General features: G+C 30.6%; 1 protein-coding gene across 1 annotated transcript in view; it reads right to left on the minus strand.

Moving 5' to 3' along the window:
- eIF4EHP (eukaryotic translation initiation factor 4E homologous protein) overlaps positions 1 to 11,870 on the minus strand; it is a 215,743-nt gene extending 203,873 nt beyond the window's left edge. The window contains exons 1-3 of the mRNA XM_065515944.1: positions 11,354 to 11,870; positions 10,647 to 10,793; positions 5,627 to 6,101 (exon numbers count right to left, since the gene is read on the minus strand). Coding sequence (XP_065372016.1) covers positions 5,627 to 6,101; positions 10,647 to 10,793; positions 11,354 to 11,385 — 654 coding nt within the window. The 5' untranslated portion in view covers positions 11,386 to 11,870. The remainder of the gene's footprint in view (positions 1 to 5,626; positions 6,102 to 10,646; positions 10,794 to 11,353) is intronic.
- Positions 11,871 to 16,262: the final 4,392 nt, after the last annotated feature.

The raw sequence follows: 16,262 nt of genomic DNA on the forward strand, positions 1-16,262 counted from the left end.
TTTAAAAACAATACTCTTTTATTTTTTAGCAAGCTCTCTTCTTGTTTTCAAACAGCATTACGCTCTTAAGTTAAGGTTATAAAATTTTTTCACAATCAATTAATTTACTAAGAGAATTGCACTCATTGTAAATTTCAAGTTTGTTGATTTGTTTTTTTGGTGTACTATAATAATGTTTGATGATTTTATTAATTTATTTCCGCTTCGTTATTAATTTAAGTGTTGTTGCTGTAAATTTAACTATTTTTTTTTAATTAGAAGGAATGAATAAATTGTATAAATAACCTTGGCCGATAACAAACAAGAACTACACGTTATTTATAATACCCTTTTGTAATCCAATTGTTTTTTTATTTAATTTTATTTTTTCTTTTAATATATTTTGTCAATCGTGTGTGTATGTGTTTGTTTTAGGGGGCTCTTTATCTTGTTTCTCTTTTATTTTATTATTTGATATTAAACAAACACCCAGAGTTGTATTGTATTAGTATTTAAATTTTCATTTAATTCAATTTTTTCTATAATAGTAGTAGGGTAGTAAATATTTTAACACTATTTTTTAATTTAATTTATTGATCAATTTGCTTAAGCTATTAAAATACAACAACTAGTTATTTATTATTTATAAATTAATCATCAAATTTACACGTTTTTTTTTGGCAATTTTATATATGACCCAAAGCTAAAACTTTGTGGTGGTATGTGTGCCTTTTTAATCAATGTAAAAAATCGATTTTCTGCGCAAAGAAGAAGCCTTCGTTCGTTAAAGTTAAAGCAAAAAACAAATTTTCTTTTTCAGGCGGCCGTTTTTATTAAACAACTTTAGGTTTTTTTTTCCTTTAGTAGATATTTTATGAAAAAAGGGGAGGGATATTACAATTTTTTTCTGCTATTCACGCGCGTATGTTCGTTTTATATTTTTTGTTAATTTAATACAACGGTGGGTGTTTTATTTTATTGATAATAAATAATATAATTAATCACTATATTGTGTTTGAATATTTAAATTTGCACCATTTAATTTTCCATGAATATGAAAAAAGCAAAAAATTTAATTTTTGCCTAGAATCTTTCTGTATTAATCAATTTTTTATTTTTTACTACACCCGTTTGCATTTACAATTTTTGTTATATTTTTGCTTTTTATCTTTTTACTTATATTAGCAACGTTGCTTTCGTTGTAAAGGCTTACTCTCGACTGAATTGGGGAGCTCTGGTCGTAGAATAGCTAACTAGAAGAGAAGTAGAAATTTTGTATAATAAATTTTAGATACTCTCTCATATCCCCAATCTATCAAACTGTGTAGGCAATTTAGCGTTTTTTTTTTTTTTGGCCAACAAAACTTCCGTCACTAGTATTTTAAAATGGCCCCAAAATTGTACAAGTTATGCCTCTTTAATAGTGATGACAAAGACTTGTCCGCCTTTGGATCGGCAGTAGTGGTTTTAAATTCAGACTACGCGCCTTCTTTTAGTAATTTTTCCCTTAGTAGCAGGACTTAAACTAGAAGGGTGATATGTGTTAAACAAATATTATTATATGTATAATCAAATGTGTTTTATCTATTTAAATCCCCTTTAAATTATTATTTTTATTTCAAAACATCTGTAATCTAGAAGCCTAATGACCAAAATGATCTTATTTATTACCATAAATTTAGTTTATATCAAAATCCCTAACTGCAGAACGATTAAGTAAGATGACTACATGAAATATAGAATTCAATGTGTTATTGCAACTGCCAGCATCATTAAATATGTTCTATACAAATTAATTTCAAGTCACTCAAACTAATTTTAAGTCTCTCAAACATTGCGTAGATATCCTTACAACAATCGATCTTTTCATACACATCGTAGTAATACTACGCCTCGAATGTGAGAAGTGAAATAGATTGGCTTGTAATCTTAAACTAATGAATTCCTCAAAATTAAGAAAATATATAGATCTATAGATTGCGCGGTTATGTTATCCCAAAGCATAAATAAAATGTTAAAACTTCTCAATTTACATAGGTTTTTCGCCGATGTCAAGATATAAATTTCCATTCCATACAAACATATTGGCAATTAGTCTTCGAACATGTAAAGTATAATATCATACTAAGTTGTTTATTTTCCTTAGAGCAAATGAAATTCTTGAAATAATCATATTAATATGATGTTTAAATAAAAGTTTGACATCCAAGTAAAATGATAGACTTGTAGTCATGGTCATAAATAGTATCAATACCATTAAATTTCAAGCATTGATAATTTACATTATTCCTTCCAAAGATCACGAATATTCAAAAATTGTCTGTTTTTTGAAATTTAGCAAATTGGAATTCATGTTCAAGATAATATTAATATTAAAATCTTCAGTTCAAATTTTACGATAATACATTTTGCGATTAAATTCAACTACAAGTAGTAGGGTTCTATATTTGAACCATCATTTTGACTTTTCGATTTTTAAAAAGTCGTCTTTTCGAACTTTGGAACAAAATTTTATAAAATTTTTACAACAAAAATAAAACAAAATGGACTTTTATCGATTTTTTTGTTAGCCATTGATTGACTTTCTGACCAAAAAGTCGATTCAGCAAATATGTATGTAGTTGATTTTAGAACCCTTGTTATAGTAGTACCAAAATGTTTGTGTAAATCCGGGATCGGCAACTCCTATGCACTGTGCATTGTGGGCGTTACTAAATTTACACAGACTACTCACACGCATAGAAAACACAATTCAGTCTCATATGAGTTGTCACAGAAGAAGGTTGTGTTGTCGCTCGTTTCTTGCTTTTGTTTATGAATAAATGTTAATGCAGAGGTGGATAATTCATATTATTGTTGTACTTTTTTTAGCATCTACACTACATATTAAGTAGTTTTTAGAATTATAAACAATTTTAAATGTTTTTTCTCTCACCTTTAGACGCTTAATTGGGTTTTTAGAAGTTTCTTGTAAATTATTATTTTTTAATATACAATAATTGCTAGACAAATAGGTTAGTTAACATGTTCAGTTTTCCATGCCTGTTTTGTAGTAAAGATGAGAGTAAAACTATTTCTCATTTCTTGTTTTTTCGCTCTTACACTTATACAAGTGCAAAATGTAGTAGTATATGTCTGCCGATCGCGGGTGTAAATTGCAAACAAAAAGTTAACACAAATTTCGAAGTCTTTTGCTCAGTGTATTTCCAAAGAAAGAGAAAAACGCCGTAATGTAAAAAACGCTAAAACCATAAATTGAACCCAACACTTTCACAGTTGCACAATTGGGGAACAAAAGAGTATATGTGCAAGAGATTTCTTTTCTGATTAGCTAAGAGCTTTCGACTCTCCCATTAAAATTTTCATACATAGAATTTCTCTTAAAAAGCGAGGGAGTGTTTGTTTTTCCTTATTTTGTTATCCGGATTTGGTTTTTTTTTTGCAATTTTACTTTTCTCCATTACATTTTTTAACCTTCCACTTTTTTGTAACCCTTTTTTCAGTGGAAAAATTTTATTCCGGTTTTAGTTTGTACTTGCATATATGTTTAAATCACAATTTATTTATGTTATCTTGAAGTTTTAATTATAATTCTTTATATATTTTATAGTTGCAGCACTTTTTAGCTTATTATTTTATTAATTTTATTACAAATTTTTCACTTTTTCAACCACTTGCCTGTCATTACGTCAAAAAAGCACTTATTATTTTTGTTCTTTCTTATTTTGTGATTTTGTCGTTTGTGTCACTTTGTTTTTTTTAGCTACTTGTGTACAACAACAACCATTTGAGAAGCAAATACCAACAGTGTTGTGCAGTTGGAATGTATTTTTACACATTCCCTTTTGTGTTTTCTATTTGCATCCACCACTAGTTTGCATTGACATTTCATTACAGACGTCAAAAATAAGAAAACTAACGTGCTGTATTGTGTTAAACCACTATGGTATCACATACAATACGTTCGCTTCGAATGCGTTTGACAGCTGTACCCAGCAAAAAATAATGGAAGTGCATCTTTACATATGACATTTTAATCACATCTAAAGTTGCAAATGAATCTTTTCTACCTCTGAAGATGTGATTTTAAATATGGGTATTTGACACTGAATTATAAATATATCGTTGATGTAATTGTTTCCTACATTTTTTGAATTTTATAAAATTTATTAAAACCTGTAAAAATTGGTATACAAACAATTTTTACATTTTTTAATCATTAAAATTATTCAACCATTGTTTCATAAATTTTTTAACTACATTAAAATCAATTCATAAATGCTCAATTACATCACTTTTTTTCTATTATTTATATTTCCATCCAAGATGCCAAAAAATATAGGTATCCACTACCTACATTAAAATAACACCTTAAAATCGAAATTTAATCACATCGAAAGCATCGAATTTATTAAGTAAAAAGTTGTCAAAAATGAACAACATCCCTCCAATGACAAGCTAATGTAAAATTCATAGCTTTTTCACCAAAATTGGAAGTACATCAAGCATGCTATTTGTTGTGAAAATTCTGCATCTTCTTCCTCACTTTTTTTGCTGGGTAGTTAAAGATATGGATTTTTATACAAAGGTTTCCAATCAATACAGCAAACTTTAGCGAAAAGTACAATTTTTATCTTTAAAGTCAGTAAAGTATTGAAATGTATGATAATTATAAGGCATTGAAGCAAAGTAATTTAAATTAACTAATAGGATTTTAAGCAAAAAAGCTAAGCTTTGACTACAAATGATACCTAAGATGATGCACTTGCCCGTAAATACATTGACAACCAATCAGTACGCAAATAATCTGGTTAAATTACAAAACTTGGTCTTTATTTGTATTTTAAGTTTGGGAAAGTGTGTCCAAATATGCGCAGGATGAACCATAATATAGTTAAATTTAACAATTTTATTATTAACAAAAAAATTAACCAGGAATTCACATAACATTTTTTTATAATTTAAGATCAACAACTAATTTCCACAGTAGATTATTAGATAGACATTTCTTATCGACATATAACATTGAAACATATTAATACATATTTAAAAAATTCGTTTTATAACAGTTTGAAATAAAACGTTATTTACATAGGGTAACATAGAGACCAGACGTAATTGTCAAAAACCTAACTCTTGCAACAACAAAATACATGTATTTTGTTTCAGATTATTTGTTTTATTTTTGTTTGACAAACGGAGTGTCTCATATCTATGTATATTACTCTATGGTTATTTATCTGAAACATATACATATGTATAAAATATAAAAACTCAGATATTTTACAAAAATAAATTACCGCCTGAAATTGATACTCCCACATATTTATATCATTCAAATTCATATTTTTTGCATAGGTATAAAATATTAAGAAACACTTTGTTCAATTTAGTTATACAGTCTTTATTGTTTTTCAGTTTCTATTTTAAATATTTTTTTTTATCAATTGCACTTTTTTTATCAATTAGTTGAAGAATGTATGTTAAAAAAAAACACTTTTATTACACAATATTTTTCAAGTATTCATTCATTATTATAATTTAGCATTGAAAAATTCTTATTAAAAAAAAACACTTTCATTTCATCTCCCAAATTATCTTTTTAATTTTTCAGCAAAAAAAATGGAATAGAATAAAATGGACTTACCTGAATCTTTGTTGTTAACACTACACCGCATATTTCGTCACCAACCAAAAATTGTTCACCCAACATGGCCATACAGACGTTTTCCCACGCACGATCAATTTGATTTTTACGCAAACGTATTAGCCATTGGCCACCCTTCGAATTGGCTGGATCCTCCCACATCGGTTTAATGCCCTGTTTGAATAGACTCAATTCCAGGTACACTGATAAGGCTGTGGGACGTTTCAGATGCGAGTATAGTGACCACCACTGTTGTACACTGGCACAACGACCCACCACACGCAACGATTTACTATAATCCATTGCGCGATGTGCACCTTTGCGTGAGAACCACAACCAATATGTGTGCTGCAGACGATTCTCATGGGGACCCACCTCAAGGGGTGGCAATTTTTCAACATCAATGTCCGTTTCCATGTCACTATCATCGCTGTCCACCTGTTCTGGCCATGATGGTTTAGTCGAATTGAAATAACTGAAAAACAGAGTTTAATGTGTACTAAAATTAAAATTTGTTGGATGTAAAAAGAAAAATTAGAAATTTAGGAAACAAGATTCATATTTACGACTGCTATTACGGAAAATCTGAGATCACAGATTCTAAGACTTTTTCTATAGGCAAACTGTCGCAGTTTCTATTCAAAAACTTGTGCAGTTTCTGATACATTTTTAATACGAAAACAGTTCTGAGAAATATTGTATAGCAAAACTGTAGTAGACTATGAGACGGTTTCAATACGAAATCTTTTGCACAATCTGAGAAATTGTCTATACAAAACTGTTGCACAATCTGTGAAATTTTCTATACGATAACTGTCGCACAATCTGAGACATTTTCAATACGAGAACTTTCTCAGATTCAAAGACATTTTCTATACAATCTGAGACATTTACTATACTATCGCAGACATTTTCTATAGAAAAACTATCGCAGATTCTCAGACCATTTCTTTACGAAATTTACATTTTCTATATGAAAAATAAAATTTCTATACGAAAACAGTGGCATGGCACAATCTGAATCATATTCTATACAAAAACTGTCGCAGATTCTGCCATTTTTCTAAAGTAGTCCAGTTAATAATAAAAACTCATAATGGGTTTTTCATTCTTATGTGAACTATTGAGAAAAAATAAAGTACATAAAGTTCGCCGTTCTTTTATGAGAGAAAATGAAAAAAATATTTATTTATCGGTATGTAATTGTAATTGTGTATTCATTGTCCTATGAATCCAATTTTTAGCAAGTAAGTGAGTAAGATAGTCGGCTTTGGTAAAACAATTTTTTTGTTAAACTAAATTTTAGCCCAAACCATGATACAATAATTGTAGAAGGTATAATCACTAGGGAGAGTTTTATATATTTAGCCCTATATCGTCAAATTTTGATTTTGATTTTTTTCATATTTTTTTATATTTTCTTTTGTTTGACGTTACAAGAATTGTATAATTGAGAATTTAATTTTTACTGAGTGTACCTTATATTGTTGTATCATGGCCCAAACTACTTTTTTGTGGGAAAAAAACATTCGGATTAATAAATATTTTTCTCGATTTTCAAAATGATTTTTGTTTTGTTAAAAAATCTGGATTATTTTGACACATCGTCGGTTCGAATTTCTATAGCGTTATATTCGTCGTTTGAAAGGTCTTTGAAATGTCTATCAATAGATATGATAATAATGACCAGATAAGATAATCCAGATAAGTACATTATGGCGTCCATAGTGAGTAAACAGTTGCGAATTATTAGATTTTTTAAAATAGTCCATTAAATAAAGGTCCATAGGGACCTTTAGGGAATTTTATATGAAAACGCATTTTTTAAACATTTTTTTTGTTTTGATTTATTATTATTTACTAATTATACATGTATGTATAATGAATGTTAGAAAAAAATTTTCTTTTATATATAACATTGTTCATTTTTTATAAGTTTTATATGAAAAAAGCCCTTTTTTAAACGATTCTAGATAAAATTTCCTTGGAATACATGTGGGTTTCGGGTATACTTCCCATGGACCATCAAGGAGTAATTTCAGTTTGAAAATGAAAAAGGTCCCCAGGGACCTTCAAATTTAAACACATTTAAATCTCAATAGAAACTAAACAATTGGTCGGATCGCTTTGATGGACCATCAAGGAGTAATTTCAATTTGAAAATTAAAAAGGGACCTTCCCACCCGCCGGAGGGTCAATATAATTTTTGCATGAGAACTTTCAATCACAATGATAAGTAACAAGAAATTGCAAAAATGGGGCTTATTTTGCCTTACAGAAATGTCTAAAACCTATAAAATTTGTTCTGCACTTATACAATGATGGTCGTATAATTAAAATAGTATAAATAAATAACTTATTTTATTATCCAATTTAAAAGAGTAAAGTAAACTGTTTTCAAGTTTTATAAATCTAAAAGTTACACTGACAGTTTTCATACAAAAATAATTTTAACCGACATTATAACTATTAGTTAAGGAACAACCAGTATTCGTATAACAAACAATTGTTCAACGAATCATAATACATTTGAAGTGTATTTCCAGTTATGGTCACTTAAGCAGGACTCCACAAATATTATTTTTCATCTGATTACCATCCAAGATGATTCTTAAAAATATATTTGGTCAATTCACATGGTCTCCTATCATGTCATATTTTTTTTTTTAACTTTTTATTTATTTATTGAATCTGCCTATATCATTAGGCCTAACAATAAGTGATTAAATCTTATAACTAAAATTAAAACTAATTGCTCTCTAAAGAGAGCATTGTTTGATGCATGGACCTCATCTTAGCGGGGTGGTAGATCTCCTCTACAAAGCCTTGATCTGGTTTGGCTCTGTGCGAGAAGCCGAGCAAGCGGATTTGGGTGTGATTGCAGTTTCAGTATATATTTATCGCGGACTTTCTTAAACTCATCCTTCACTAGTGGCACTTCCAAGTCCCTGTGGATGTTTTCATTTCTTATGTACCATGGTGCACCCGTCATGGTCCTAAGAATTTTCGACTGGGCCCTCTGTATAAGCTCAATACTGGAATTACTGGCCGTTCCCCACAATTGTATTCCATATGTCCAAATTGGTTTTAAAATGTTTTTATACAGGGTGACTTTATAGTCCAGGCTTAACTTTGATTGGTCACTTATTAACCAGTGAAGGCTAGATGCTTTTAACTTCATGTGAAGTCTCTTGGTTTCTATATGACGGCGCCATGTAAGTCTTCTATCTAAGTGAATACCAAGGTATGTAACATAATCGGACTGAGGTATATTAACATTGTTAAGTGTGACAGGTGGACAGCATCCCCTCCTCAGTGTGAACGTAACATTTTTGCTTTTTAACTCATTTACACGTATTCTCCATTTGTTTAACCATGTTTCCACACATCTTAAGTAGCCATCTAGTATACTAGATGCTATATATGGGTTTTCGTGCGAGCTAATAATTGCGGTGTCATCAGCAAATGTAGAAATAGTCAATTCATCGTTCGTAGGCAAATCAGAGGTGTAAATCAAATAGAGGGTAGGTCCAAGAACACTTCCTTGTGGTACTCCTGCTCCAATCCTATATTCTCTTGTCACGTAATCATTGTACTTAACTGTAAATATACGGTCCGATAGATAAGATTCCAATAGTTTATGAGTAGATGGTGGCAGCAAACATTTTATTTTATATACCAGGCCGTTGTGCCATACTTTGTCGAAGGCTTGAGCGACATCCAAAAATATAGCTGAACAATATTTCTTTAATTCAAAGGATTTTCTTATCTCCGCCGTTATACGATTAACTTGTTCGATTGTTCCGTGGCGTTCCCGGAAACCAAATTGATGAACTGGGATTATATTTTTCTCATTTAAAAATGGTATGATTTTCTTTTGGAACACTTTTTCGAACAGTTTCGATCAGCAAGGAAGCAAGCTTATTGGTCTATAGGAGGATGGCACGATCAAGTCCTTACCTGGCTTTGGTATCATTATTATCTGAGAAGTTTTCCAATTTGTCGGAAAAACTCCATGTTTAAAGATCGCATTAAATATTGTAGACAGCACAATTATTGCCACACTCGGTAGGTTTTTAATCATAGTAGGTGTAACAGAATCATTTCCAGGTGATTTTTTTAATATTATATTATCCTTGATTACTTCGTTAATGTCTTCTGTGCTTATATCTAATATGTCATATTGTCCTAATATTTCAAGAATCGGCGGCTCGACTTAACCGATTCTTAGGCGTTCGGCGCAGGTCCCTGCTTGTTGGTTACGATAACACAATAAACATAGCATACAGAGTAGTATTATTTTAGAAGATTATTTTCTTGAAAGGCAATAACAACATTTTTAAACCATTGTGAAATATTAGGACATTATGACATGATAGGAGACCTTGTGAATTGACCAATTATGTGAGCATCCCTGTATTTTTTCTTATAGACTTTTATTATGACATTTAGTTGTATGTAAATTATGCTTCTAAGCTTATTGTTATAATGTCCTAATATATTACAAATTGTTGTTGTGCTTCAAAGAAAAAATTTCTAAACTAATAAGACTTTTTGAAATATAACATTATGACTTAATAGCACCCCTTTTGAATGCCCCAACTATTTTTCCTTTTTTAAATTGGAAATTATATGACCACTGTATGTAGCCTCGGACACAGAGGCTTTTTCATTATTTTATTGCCAAAAAATATCGGAAGTGAACAAATATTTCGGCAACTAATTCCTGATACATTAAGATCAATTTAAAAATGCACAATCAAGTTAAATTAGACTTTTCTCTAGACGTGAATTAAATCAAAACTGTATCCTTATCTCACAACCGCCTTTACACACAACTTATTTCAAACAATAAAAATTTGCGCCATTATTTAGACAAATTCCTTTAAAAGCTTTTACACTTTTGCTGGTCAATTCTGAATAAATTTAGCTAAACTGACATTCTTTACAGACATTTTCCTAATGTGCTAAATTATAATAATGAAAATTTAGAAACCAATAAACGTAAATGTGAACATACCTTGGCCTGGGCATTTTCGCTTCCATGCTTGGTGGATCATACATCATTTCATTTCTCGGTGGCGTTTCAGATTGGGGTGATTGCCCAACTCTTTTTGCTTGCATTGGTTTATGTGATTGTTGCGTTAGTTTAGCTGATGAATTCGAACTGCAAAAAGGAAAATATTCATTAAATATTTAATTTTTTTTAAGATAACTTATATATTTAAAATAAATATGTTTTCTTTTATCTGTTGCATTTCTCCTGCATATTACTGTGACTTAATATATAAAAAAAAACTACATAATTCCAATTGGAATTTTGGCCACAATTCTTAATTGATTTTTTGTTCACTTTGCTAACTTGAGCCAGCAATGTTTGCAAATTTATGCACAAATATTTTATAAATAAAATATTCAATTTGAATGTAATTCCTTTGAGTAATAGAAACTGTAACATTGTGAGCATATTATGCAGTTTGTATGTCGTGTCTCCTCAGTCAACGTAGACCCAAATTCATTCACATCAAAACACAGCGTTTAACATAACCTAACATAATAATATTTGTATTAGATGCAACCAACAAACAAAAAATGAAAATATTCGCACAAAACGATCACTTTTTGTTTGTGTTGTTGCAGACGGACTCCTTGGCCCAAACAACGACAAAAAGAAGAAATTGTCTGCCTTCAGCCAACATCAATCCATACGCTCGCTGATCCACTTACGTTTCATACTGTTTTGCTGGTTTATTCTCCATTGTTATTAACAAGTTGTTTTTATTTTATTTGCCGCAAAATAAATAATAGAAAACTTTTGTTTTTCTTTTTTTTTTTGCTTTGAAAGTCTCTTTTGAAATCCTTTTATTTGGTTATTTTGTTTTTGTACAAATTGGAAACTAGTTGGACTCCTCTAGTTTTAGTTCCTTATTGTTTTCGATTTTATTCTTAAGTTCTCTGCTTGTATGGTATGCAGTGTATGTGAGTGTGTTTTTGTGGCTCTCCGTCTGTCTGTCCAACCGCTTACTATGTGTTGTGGGAGTTTGCGAAACAAGATTGTTTAAGTACAAAACACTTAAATTCCTTGCCCAAGTGAGTGTTAAATCTTTTGCTAGATTCTAGTATGATTGTTATTTATTAAACACTTTTAATAAATGATAAAATTCCAATAGTAAAATGACAAAATAGGTTCTTCTACGAGTTCTGATGTTCAGTTTGCGTTTTGCTTTACAAATAATATTCTTATTTAATGTCGCAATTTTGACGTTTTATTTTCAGCATGCTTTTCTACCACATAAACATGCTCTCCGCACACAGGCAGAGTTGTCTCTGAAACGTACTAAAAAATAACAATTGGTGAAAAAATAATTATTGAATATAAAAAGAAATTATTTCGAAATGTAATGAAATTTTATTCAAAAATCAATTATCGTTTAAATAAAATACATAATCATTGAGTAATTGTTTATTTTTAACAATTGCATAACATTTATAATTGTTATATATACAAGTTTCAAAATTAGTTATTTGTTATACAAAGACAACCCTGAAATTTTTTTTTTATTTTATTTTGGTTTCTCTTTCTCATCAACATGTGTGCTGACAGTGTTGCATTTTGTTTCAAGGGGGTTATATGGTAAATATATCTGTAATAACTGGTAAAACTAAACATTTTATTTTTTTGAATTAATGTTGAAAAAAATTAAATAAATATAAACGTAATATAATGATTTGCTAAGTGCTTCCTATACAAATTAATAGAAATGTAACTTATTTTGAAGCCAATGAAAACCTTTTAGTTAAGCGGAAATGCAGACCTGTTTCCGTTATAACATACATATGAAAGTAAGTGATAATAATACGTATACAGTATGGTGCTCCCTTTTGTATTGAGGTGTCGATGTTCCCAATTAAAATGAATATTTAGTTTGAGGATATCATTTATCGGCATTTCAAATGATAAAAATGAAATTTTTAAGGTTTTTATGTTTTTTTTTCTACCAATAAGTTCATAAATATTCGATGTTTTTAATTTTAGATTCTTAGAATTTTGACATAGAATTAAATTCACCAAAACGATTTTTTCCGTTTTTCGAAATTTAATCTAGTTCGAATTTTATTTGAATTATTTTAAAGGAATTTTCTCATAGGATATTTTGGTTTTAGAAAACAACAATTCAAAAATAAAAAATATTATTTGGTCAATTCACAAGGTCTCTTATCATATCATAATGTCCTGATATTTCACAATGGTTTTTATTGTTTTTCAAGCAAAAAATGTTCTAAAATAATACTACTCAGTATAGCAGGCCACACACGGAATGATGTGTTCGCCTGATTTGTGATTGAAAATTTTCAATTACTTGTGATTTTGTGCGCGCACAGCCCAATTAACAAGTCGAACACGAACAAATCGCTCTCACAAATCATCCGTGTGTGGGCAGCATTAAGCCGGCGGCTCGTCTTAAAGATGCCTTGTTTTCGATCATTGGAATCATATTTTCGGAATTGTCGCCTAGTAAAATCATCCCAAGAGAGAATGCAATCATCAGTCTTAATGAACTAGTTTGTGTACAATTCCATACAAACAAAAAGTTGCGGCAATTAAAGAGGGTTCATGTTGTCACCATTACAGTGTGACCGACATAAACAAACCGCATGCTTGTACAAACATTAACAACAACACAAATACACTTTTAAATTATGTGGGTATGAGTCACAACCCTGCAGCCCATGGAACTGATTCGGTGTTGACAAATTTAGACACTAAAGGAAACAAATTTAAATGTTTTATTAAAAATACAACAATCTTTTTGTAATATTTTTCATATTTTGCTATATTTACCAAAAAAAATATATTTATAAAAATAAAATGGATATTTAGGAAACCTCTGGTCCTCGCAGTAACTACAATTTTGATAATATTTTGCCTTTCAATTTGAATTTTTTTAGTAAGTATTTACTTATATTAACAACAAAGAAATTATTAAGGTACTGAGAAAACAATGGAAACTTAGGTTTAATTTATACAAAACTTGTACCATGCTTTTTATTACTGCTTCACAGCAACGTTGCATTGAACCAATTAAATAATTAATCGTCTCATTTGAAATATTTTGCCATTTCCTTATAAAATTATCTAATAAAGCTTCCTTCGTGATACAATTTAGAGTCCGTATTTTGCGATCTATGATTTCCCATTGGTTTTCTATGGGATTGAGATCTGTTGTATCCCGATAGTTATCAAAATCAGACTATCCGTTTGGATATTACAGAATTATTTCAACTTTTTTCAAAAATCTTTCACTGTGTATCGCCAGTATTATTTTGGATTAGAAAAGTAACTAGTCTTAACGATCAAAGTAAGTTCGATAACACATCAATTCAAAACCTGTTTATCGATATACATACATATACTTAGCTATCTAGCACAAATTTGACAATTATTACTATTTAAAACTGCAGGATAGAAAAAAAAATCACACATAGTGTTAATTTTGGCGGCCAAGGTTTTTCTCAGTTACGCTCATACGTTTGCTAAATTTCAAATACATACACACATACATGGACATATTTTGAGACATGCCGCGTTTTTTACAACTTCTTTGTTCTAATTTCTTGACGGGTTTTTTTCATAATTACAAACAAAGACAATGTAATATGAAAGTAGTTCTAAAAGTTCTTTTAACTCAATTGAAAATCATATAAACTCCGCTTATTTCGATAGATTGTGAATGAATAACGATTATAAAATTTGTTGATCCTAATTCCAAATAAGACGATAATAAAAATCCTTCACCGAACCATTTCATTAGCTTTGAAATCAGGAATTAATCACAGAGTGCTAAATCAGAAGAATATATCAAGTTCATGAGTGAAGTTTTTAGTAGTTCACTTAATTGTACGTTCAGTATTATTGGGATTTACTTATAAATGTGGGATTTGAAAAAGATGGCGTATCTTTTGAACGCAGTTTTTGTTTTTAATAACTTATTATATCATTTTGAAGGGTACATATCTGTCATTAATTCTCAACAATGTTTTTTTTTTGCTTCGAAAATGTCGAATTTTGCTCCAACAAAGCGTAAAAAAACTTGGTTGAGAATTAATGACTGATATGTACCATTCAAAATGTCAAAATGCTGCTTGAACGCTATAAAAGAAAATAATTTTTGCACAGAATCATTACTTGCGATAAATCCATTGATCAATTACGATAACTCGAAGCTTAAGAGATCGTAAGTGAAGCCCGACCATCCAGCAGATTCGATACCAAAGCCAAATATCTATGGCGCTTAGGTAATGCTCTGTATTTGGTTGGAGCAAAAGGGGCCTAAATATTATGAGCTGCTGCCAATTGTTGAATACCTGTTAAAAAATATTTTGAATGAAGTGATTGGGAAGTTTTGCCTCACGCGCTTTATAGTCCAGAACGTGCTCCATTCGTCTACTGTTTGTTACGATCGATGCAGAACGCTCTCTCTTGGATACTCTTCACTTTAGAACAGAGTATCCAAATGTGAATAAATTATTTATATTGAACAAATTTTTCAAAATACAACGTGGCGCAAAAGTAATCCTCCTATCAGAAAATGCTATAAATTTTGCGATTGGCACCTAATGTCAGTTCTGTTTTGACATTTGTGTAGTAAACATATGCGAAATACACGTTAATAAACAATGTTACGCTACACTGCTCCAGAACGAGGAATATTGCTGACTATTTATTTGACCAATAAGGAAGATGATTTTTCATCAAAAATAATCATGAGTGATGAGGCCCATTTCCATCTTAGCGGGTACGTAAATAAGCTTCTGGGGCACTGAAAATCCGCGTGTAACCCACGAAGAGCCATTACACCCGCTCAAAGTCACTGTATGGTGTGCTGTTTTTGCTGGAGGAGTCATCGGACCTTTTTTCTTCGAAGACGTCGCGGTCCAAACGGTTACTGTAAATGGTGAGCGCTACAGAGCAATGATCAACGAGTTCTTTTTGCCGCAACTTGATGAATTGAGATTGGAAAACATGTGGTTCCAACAGAACGGTGCAACGGCACACGCTGCACGTGACACAACCGATATGCTGAAGGATGCATTTCCCGGGCGCCTAATCTCCCGTTTTGGCGATTTGCACTGGCCAGCAAAATCGCCTGATTTGACCGCTCCAGACTTCTTTTTGTGGGGCTTTTTGAAGTCTCAGACTCTTGCAGCTCTTAAAGACAATATCCGTCAAGAATGTGAGGACCTATCGCCAGAAGTTTTGGCCAAAGTGATGGAAAATGCCATAAAAAGGGCTCAAATGACAATCAACTGTGGCGGCGGCCATTTACATGACATCATATTCTCGACTTGATGTAAAAAAAATTGAAAGACCAAATAAAAATAATCCACAAGAAGAATCAAAGTTTTTAATTTTTTTTAATTACAGCAAAAAAACATCGGAAGTTTACTTTTGCGCCACCTTGTAAAAGCTAACAAATTTAAAAAAATCCATAATTTTTGACACCCATAGCCTCCAGGGTCAGAATGTCCGTGAAACTCGTTAAAATTATTAAAAAGGTAAACAAATTTGAGAGCGGGCATCAAAAACACAATCAGAAAATTGATTTTATGCACAATAATAATATTAATGTGGCAT

This window comes from Calliphora vicina, chromosome 1 (assembly GCF_958450345.1).
Source record: "Calliphora vicina chromosome 1, idCalVici1.1, whole genome shotgun sequence".
NCBI classification, from domain to species: Eukaryota; Metazoa; Arthropoda; class Insecta; order Diptera; family Calliphoridae; genus Calliphora; species Calliphora vicina.